Raw genomic sequence first — 9,039 nt, 5'->3', positions numbered from 1 at the left:
ATGGAGCACCCTTGAGACCATCTAAGCCATATATGTGATTAGCAGAGCCATAGAACTTATCAAAATAAGACAGGAACCTGCAGGCTAGGAATCTAGTTGTATTTGTTTGTAAAAGTTCTTCCTCACACCCATTGTATATATGTATGTTGTAAAATTCTCTTTTGTTGGAGAACCTTAGGGGCTTTTGAAATCAAGAAAAAGGGGGTAAGCTAACCAATCTAACTAAAGGAAAAATTTCAGGTAAAAATGACTGCATCACGGTTAATGGTTGATTCGCACTTTCAAATTGTCACTAAGTTGTCTAGCTCGTTTAATCCCACTTTTAAGATTTTTTACCCTTCCAAGTACATCACCCCGATGGATCAGCCAAAGCCTGGGGTAATTATATCTGAAGATAACCACAACATGCTCACAAGAACAGTCAACGACGAAGAGGTGGAAGAAATAATTGAAGAAGAAGAACTTCGTAGGGTCCTGATCTATTTCTACAACCCTTATGCACCTACCGATGACAACTGGCCAATAGATGAGGTCGACAACCTCGAAGTTGAAGGAGAAAAGGAAGAAGAGTTTGTTGACAATGATCCACTAGACGAAGTATCGTTAAACCTACTCTTTGATGAGGGGGTTACCAATGATCAAATAAGGGTGTTCCACCCCATCACGGATAGGTTTGGAAATTGGTGAGGATTTGTTGGCACACGAAAATTAAAGCTGACAACAATGATGAAGTAGAAATTAAAGCTCAACTAGAAGAAGCAACGGCGGTGGCAAACCAAATGGCCCCTCAAGACTTGCGTGGTGACAATAATGAAAGTGCGAATCAAGATGACAGTGAAGTGTTGATGATCAACCTTGGTGAGGAAAAAAATTGCTTTGAGCTGATTGTGGTTGCTGCAGAAGGGGCTTACCCGAACTGGACCGTGGAACACACTCTAAAATACAAAATAAAAAATGCTGACTCGGATCTTGGTTCTGATTCTGATTCCGACTTCGAGTCAACTCAATCCGAGTCTAGTTTTTCATCTTTTCAAACTACTGAGTCTAGTGAGGAAAGCCCAGTCAAAACACCAAGGCACCATATTTATTTCGAATTTGACTCTGAAATGTTTTTTGACAATTTTAGCAATGAAAATGAGGATTTAGAGTATTTCACTTTGCCTATGATTAACTATGTGGATTCTCATAATCCAATTTTTGAGGAAAAAATTCCAAAAGAAATTCTAGAATTCATTAAGAGAGAAGAAAAGAGGCACGCCAAACCTTTTTCTGAGGAAATAATCAAAGCAAACATAGGCTCTGAAAAGGAGCCTAAATTGGTTAAAATTGGTGCAACACTATCTTCTCAAGAAAGTGAAAAATTAATCTTTTTGCTAAAAGAATACAAAGATGTTTTTGCTTGGTCATACGAGGACATGCCTGGGATAGACCCCGAAATTGTTCAGCACAAAATTTTTCTTTATCCTGATGCAAAGATTGTTAAACAAAAGCTAACACGTATGTGCCCTAACTGGGTCTTAAAGATAAAAGAAGAGGTCATTAAACAAATCAACGCTGGTTTTCTTATAGTCACTGAATACCCACAATGTGTAGCCAACATCATTCCAGTGCCAAAGCAGACTGGGGGAATCAGGGTCTATGTGGATTTCTGAGATCTCAACAAAGCCAGTCCAAAGGATGACTTTCCGTTACCGCATAAAGATGAACTAGTGGACAATACCGCCGGGCATGCATTGTTATCTTTCATGGATGGGTTTTTTGTAATTAGATACTGATGTCTCCTGAGGATAGGGAGAAAACCACTTTCACTACACCATGGGGAACCTACGCTACCGGGTGTTGCCATTTGGGTTGAAAAACATTGGAGCCACTTACCAGAGGATGGCAACAACACTGCTGCATGACATGATACACAAAGAAGTAGAGGTATAAGTCGATGATGTGATAGTAAGGAAAGGGAAGGACACTATGAAGCACTCCGAAAGTTCTTTGAGAGGATTAGACAATACAAGTTACATCTCAATCCTCAAAAATGCACTTTTGGAATGACTACTAGAAAATGTTAGGATTCCTTATCACTCGAAGAGGAATCGAAGTGGACCTTTCCAAGATACGAGCTATCATGGAGATACTAACTCCGAAGATAGAAAAGGAAGTACGAAGCTTTCTAGGAAAAGTGCAATTCATCAGCAGGTTCATTTCCAAACTCACAGCCACTTGTGAACCTCTTTTCAAACTCTTGAAGAAAGACACAGATTTTGAATGGAATCAAGACTGTCAACAAGCATTTGAAGTAGTCAAGGAGTACCTTCAGAATCCGCCTGTGTTAGCACCACCCTTCCCTAGAAAACCATTAATTATGTACCTCTCAGTGACGGAAACATCCATGGGATGCATGCTAGCACAAGAAAACAATGCTAAAATAGAGTGCGCCCTATACTACCTCAGCAAAAAGATGATGGACTATGAAACAAGATGCACTCCTTTGGAAAAGACCTGCTGGGGGCTAGTATGGGCCATAAAGAAACTAAGACATTACCTATTAGCACATCAGGTAGTTCTAGTTTCTCAATTAGACCCAATCAAATATCTTTTTGAGAAGCCAACACTTATTGGAAAGCTGGCTAGATGGTTATTGCTGCTAGTAGAGTTCGACCTTAAATACATGGCAAAGAAATCAGTAAAAGGAAGGGTAGTGGCAGAGTTCTTGGCAGATCACCCCGTGACAGAGGCTGAGGCTGAGGACTTCATGATCCCAGACAAAGACATTTTATTTCTCTTAGACGACACCTGGCAGCTTTACTTTGATGGAGCATCAAACCAATTTGGGTATGGCATAGGGGTACTGCTAGTTTCCCCAAAACGATTCTCATATCCCTCTGTCATACAAACTAAGGTTTGAGATCAACAACAATCAAGCTGAGTATGAAGCCTGCATTGCTGGAATGGAGGCAGCACTGGAACTAGGGGCAAGAAGGATAAAGGTCATTAGAGATTCAAACTTAGTGGTGTCCTAAGCAAGGGGAGATTGGAAGGTTAAAAAGGACACGTTGAAACTATACCACTCTATGCTAGAAGCTCTAATTCCGCAATTCGACTCCATCATTTTCACGCACACTCCACGAGTGAGTAATAGGTTCACAGATGCACTGGCAATAGTGGCCTCTATGGTGGAAATACCCCTAGGATTCACAATGCAGCCACTAATGATCAAGCAAAAGGTCAAGCCAGTATGTGAGTGTGCTTTCACAGAGGAAAATGAGGACGATGGGAAGCCATGGTATGAGGATGTGATGAAGTTCCTGGAAAAAAGGAGAGTATCCCTCCGAAGCCACCTCAAAGGATAAAATGGCTGTGCGAAAGTTTGTCACCCAATTTATAGTTTGTGGTGGAGAACTGTATCAAAAAGCACATCTGGGCCCCAATCAACTTTATGTCACAATAGAAGAAAGTCAGAAGGTGATGGAAGAAATACACAAAGGAATTTGTGGGCCAAAAGATCCTACCTCAAGTATACTATTAGACTACAATGGAGGTCGACTATGCTAGCTATGTCCGCAGATGCTACAAATGTCAAACTCACGCTGATCGATTGCGTATTCCCCCCACAAAATTATACAGCATGACATCCATTCTTCATTTGGGGAATAGATGTCATTGGAAGCATAAATCCAAAAGGGAAATACAACCATTAGTTTATCCTAGTGGCCATTGACTACTTCACCAAGTGGGTAGAGGTAGCTTCTTATGCTCAAAGCCACTCATGTGGCCAAGTTTATCTACACCAATATCATCTATCGATATGATGTACCTCATGAGTTCATCTGTGACAATGGATCACACTTCAAAGGGGCAACAAAGAAGCTCTTTGCTGAGTTGGGGATACAGAATCATCGATCATTTACTTATCGGCCCCAAACTAATGGAGTGGTTGAAGCTGTAAACAAGAACATCAAAAGGATTCTGCGGAAGACTACTGACACCTATACGAACTGGCCAGAAATGCTACGTCTAGCACTGTGGGGGTATCGAACCACTGAAAGGACTTCAACTGGAGCCACTCCTTATTCTTTGGTTTATGGGATGCAAGTTGTTTTGCCTGTTGAATTGGAACTACCTTCACTAAGAGTTTTGGCTGAGACTAACATGATCAAAGAGGATTAGGCTTAAAACCACTATGATGAGTTGGCATTACTGGATGAAAGAAGGCTAAGGGCATTATACCATGTACAAGGGTATCAACGCCGCATTGCGCAGGCATTCAACAAGAAAGTAACGCCAAGGGACATCAAGGTGGGAGACATGGTGCTCAAAGCAATCTGTCGCCACATTTCAGACCCGAAGGGCAAGTTTAGGCCAAACTGGGGAGGAGCCTACTTTGTCAAGCACATACTATCTAGAGGAGCAACATACATTGCAGATTTGGATGGAATGGAATTCTCAACACCAGTCAACATCGACAAACTGAGGAAGTATTACCCCTGAGAGATGCTCGTTGGGCAAAAAACCACAAGGGTGGGTAGACTCAAGAAAAAATTAGAGTAGCCTGCTAGGTCGAAAACCCGCAAGGGCGACTTAGGCAAAAACTAAGGTATAAATAAAAGAGCTCGTTAGACAGAAAACCCGCAAGGGCAGTTTAGGCAAAATTGAGAGCGTAAAAGGAGAGGAAAATACTCGAGTGAACCCTATCTAAAAAAACAAACAAACAAACAAATCTTTTTGGAACTACGTTCATGGCCTCATTTCCTCCATGGGATACATAGGCAATCTCTAAATTGAGATTCAGCCACTGCTATCACTACTTCTTTTGAATTTCTAGTCTATCCTAAGCATACTCAATATCAAACCATGGCAAAGACATTTTTAATAAAGCAACCAATGTTTTATTATTTTCAAGGAAAAAGGAAAAGCAAGCTTAAACAAATTCTTGATCTATGAAAGCTAGAATAAAACATGGAAAAGAACATCACTTAAAGCATAAACAAAATGTCAATCTCTAGGTCTTCCTTTTCTTTGCAATTTTGTCTTCCAAAAGGTTTTTCTCCAACTAGCGCTTATACAAATCAGATAGCTTGTCAGCAAAGTTCTCAGTAACATCTTGCATCACTCGATTCAGCCATAGACGAAGCACATTACGACAGAGGTTGGCATCATGAGTCTTGGAAGTAGCATACTCAGGGTCACCCATCACTTTAGCTTGATTGCCCCAAATTGTCTTTAGAATCGAGCAAGAAAGTGGAAGGTGACTTGAGTAATACCAATCACCGCAACACCAAAATGGTTCATGGTACTTACAGTCATGCTCTTGGCATACCAAGGACAAACCCATTGAATCCAATCGCCATTGGGAGTCTCCATCCATGCTTTCCAAGCAGCCTCAGTTGGAAATTGTCTAATCACACGGCGCTCCATGCATTGGTCTGGGCTGTAGGGGAGCCACTCTGGCGCATCCCATACCCTCAGTTTCTTGACAAGCCACACTGATAGAAAGCAAGGGAAAATTATGAGTTGTGAGAACATGTGAGTCAAAACAAAAGAGTGATGAGTGGAAAGATAACTTGAAAAATAAATAAACAAATAAAGAGTGAACCTGTAGCAACAAAGGACTGCCCGAGAACTGAGTTGTTGGGTCTCTACCAGCACCAAACCAGCAAAACCCACACGTTTACCAATCTGTTGACACTACAAGAAAAAACACATTTGGCGACCAAATTATTTTTTGTCGCTGATTGTCAACTTTTGGCGACTAAAATATTTTTGGTCGCCAATCGTAGACATTTGGCGACTAAATTCTTTTTTGTCGCCGATTTTGTAGACCTTTGGCGACTAAAACATTTTTAGTCGGCGAAGTGCTATCATTTGGCTACCAATGATCATTTGGTCGCCAAAAACAAACAATTGGCGACCAACCAATAGTCGGCAAAGAAAAACATTAGGCGACAAAAATATTAGTCGGGGAAAGCTACCAATTGGCAACTAAATTCGTTTTGTCGCCGTTTGTGTGAACCTTTGGCGACTAAAATATCTTTAGTCGGCAAAAGGCTACCATTTGGCTACCAAAGGTCATTTTGTCGCCAAAAATTTATATATTATATTATAATAAACTTATATACTTATTCCATCTACTTAACCGAAGTTTAACCCATATTTCACCGTTAACTCCCTAATTAAATCTCACTTTTTTATAAAAAAAATGGCAACTCCTTAAATCTAATGTTAAATGCTACCGAAGTAACAAAAAAAAGAAACTCCTTAATTAAATCTCACTTTTCTCCTTACACTTTTTTTTAAAAAAAAAATTCAGTTTCTCCCCTCTTCCATATATTCTCAGCAAAGCAAAAAAAAAAAAATGCTCCTATGAATGGAGAAAACCTTAAACCTTCATTTAAAATAAGGAAGAGGAAAAATCTAATAGAATTTATCCAATTAACTCTTCCGCTAATCTTTACAAGAATCAATCAAATTGCATAATCTTGTTATTCAATGAATCATATATAGTCCAACTTCTAGCCACTATAAAATGAGTTACCGATATCATTTTTCCCATCTACACCGATGAAAATATTTTTCAATTGCGGCATGACATTGTTGGAATTCAAACGGCAATGATATTTTTGCTCTGGACTCTTTTGAATTTGATTAAACGTCCAAATTAGCTATTCCATTTTTTTTTTAAGGTTTTCCATTGGCGTTCATCTGTTGGATATGTGTTGTTTCGTGTTTTTTTATTGGTTTTTTTGGATTTTTCTTTATTATATTTTCAGACAAAAAAAGATTGTCTAGCCTTATAACTAATTCCTAGATGAGAAAAAAAGGACATTGAATTGTTGGAGTTAATGGTGAAAAGGATTAATTTCCCTACGGTGGAATATGGGTTGGGCTAATTTATGTTAGGTAGAGGTTAGGCAGATTAATGAGAAAGGAGCTTAGGCCGATGAAAGGTTGTCGTGAGTCTGAGGTTGGAGGAAGTCCTCCTACTGGGTAGGAGGAGATCTGCGTTCATCATCTAATCAAATAGCGTGCATCTACAAAATGTATCTGAGCGAATGAAAATAACATGCCGTTTGTGGGTCATTTAGTTTTTCTAAGATGCCCATTGGTACATTGCACAAATTCTCATCATAAAAACCCCACTATTAAAAAAAATAAATTACGAAGAACTTCTCAAATCTCTATCTGGCCATGGTTTCTCCATTTTTAACTCCAATGAAAAAAAAACCCTCCTACGCTACTAAGGCACTAAAAAAATTAGACACTAACTTAATTTTCACTTTCCAGGTCCATTAGCAAAACATAACCAAAGGTCCATGAAGCGTTTTAAAAAAAAGCAAAGACAGGAAAAAAAGTTACGTTAAACTCATTTGAAATGGGACATGTTCGACTATTATGACCTTAGGCATGTAACAAAATTATAAAAAAGAAGAAGAAGAAGGAGGAGGAGGAGGAGGAGGAGGTAGCTTCAATGTGATAAAAAACCGGAGTGAGATGAGGATAATTTTTTTTTAGAAGTTAGAGTTTTTTTTTAGATGTCGAAGACTCAAGGGTAGTGTTTTAGAGAGTCCTTTTTGGTAGAAGAAAGGATTTTAGTTGGGATCTTGCGATAGTGGACTATCAATTTAGATTAGGTTCTTAGCAATTTTTGAATTTTAATAAAAAAACAATTATATCAGTAATAAAAAATATACGAAGAGGATTTCTGATCATTTTATGCTAAATGGTCATAATAAATATTTGTCTCTAGGGCTTTTATGATTAACTTACATTTTTCATTTGTTCATATGGCTCTAATATGAGAGCATAAAGTTAAAAATTAATTATCACTATTTTAGGGTAAATTATAAATAAATGTAATTAATCTAACCATATTTTTACTATATATTATATCATAATAAACATAATTATATTATATATATATATATATATATATAATTTTTCGTACATAATATAATATAATATATTATTATATATAAATATTGTTTTATATATTTTATTTTATTTTCTTATGTAATAAATATATTATCTTTACGAATATAGCACAAGTTAAGTGTGTAGCCCAATGGTTGTGCGCCCTTATAAGGTAAAGGAGGTCGGTGGTTCGATTCTTGGCAAAGGCATGTGGTTGGATTATTCCACACGCGCCACGTGGAGGATCCAGGTTGATCCACGTGGCGGTACAAAGATGGGGCCATGTGGCACCCAAATTTTTTTTAATATTATTTATTTGGCATGACATTTGGCGACAAAAGTGTTTTTAGTCGGGGAAAGTTGTATTCGGCGACCAAAAACGTTTTAGTCGGGGAAAGTTGTATTCGGCGACCAAAAGTTTGGTCGCCGTATGTAAATATGATTTTCCGAAAAGATTTGAATTAATTAGATTCGGCGACTAAACTTAGTCGCGAATACCTTTCGCGACAAAAATATTTTGTCGGGAAAAACAATCTTCGGCGACAAAAAATTTTGGTCGGCAAAAACTTTCCCAGACCAAGTGTCGCCGACCAAAGTGGCGACCAAAAATTTAGTCGTGGAAAGGTTTTGGCGACCAAAAACAGCCTTTTGGCGACTATTATTTTAGTCGGCAAAAGTGTTTTTTCTTGTAGTGTGAGCAAAGTCAAGAAACATAGAATCAGCATGGCAAGAGGAAGGGCCTAGCAAAAGTAACGGAGAAGGCAAATCACACAAAAGCATGGAAGCGCATGGTTTTTGTTGAGGAATTTGGCGATGAGCTTCGACTGTACCAAAGCGCTGAACAAACTGCAAGGTTTCTTACCTTCCGTTCATCATAAAAAACCTGGTTTCGTGTTTTCTGAACATAAAGCAGGGCTTTCAAGAGATCACCGCGATTGAACAAAGGGTTGGGAACAATGAAACCTTCTTTATCTGAGTGACCCATGATAGCTACAAATTCCTCGAGAGTAGAGCACAATTCCTCTCTTTTAAATTGAAAGACATGAAGAACAAGATCCCATAAGCTAGTGGTTGCACAGAGGAAAGCAAAATTCACATGAATTTGGCAAAGCGAGAAGAGGAAGTCCATACCAA

At 38.6% G+C, this 9,039-nt stretch overlaps 1 protein-coding gene across 1 annotated transcript; it reads left to right on the top strand.

Moving 5' to 3' along the window:
- The first annotated feature begins 779 nt into the window (after positions 1–779).
- LOC131299658 (uncharacterized) lies at positions 780–3,347 on the top strand. The gene is made up of 4 exons (XM_058325240.1): positions 780–1,175; positions 1,792–1,926; positions 2,057–2,896; positions 3,036–3,347. The coding sequence occupies exons 1-4, from the start codon at positions 780–782 to the stop codon at positions 3,345–3,347; spliced, it is 1,683 nt and encodes a 560-aa protein (XP_058181223.1).
- Positions 3,348–9,039: the final 5,692 nt, after the last annotated feature.

This window comes from Rhododendron vialii, chromosome 9a, assembly GCF_030253575.1.
Source record: "Rhododendron vialii isolate Sample 1 chromosome 9a, ASM3025357v1".
NCBI classification, from domain to species: Eukaryota; Viridiplantae; Streptophyta; class Magnoliopsida; order Ericales; family Ericaceae; genus Rhododendron; species Rhododendron vialii.
The sequence above is the reverse complement of the archived record's forward strand: the minus strand, read 5'-3'. Positions and strand labels throughout refer to the sequence as shown.

Coding starts and splice junctions, on each gene's coding strand:
- LOC131299658 (XM_058325240.1), top strand. CDS start 780: ATGGCCCCTCAAGACTTGCGTGGTGACAATAATGAAAGTGCGAATCAA. Junction 1,927..2,056: donor TGATACACAAAGAAGTAGAG/GTATAAGTCGAT, acceptor AATGACTACTAG/AAAATGTTAGGATTCCTTAT. Junction 2,897..3,035: donor CCTCTGTCATACAAACTAAG/GTTTGAGATCAA, acceptor GGAGATTGGAAG/GTTAAAAAGGACACGTTGAA.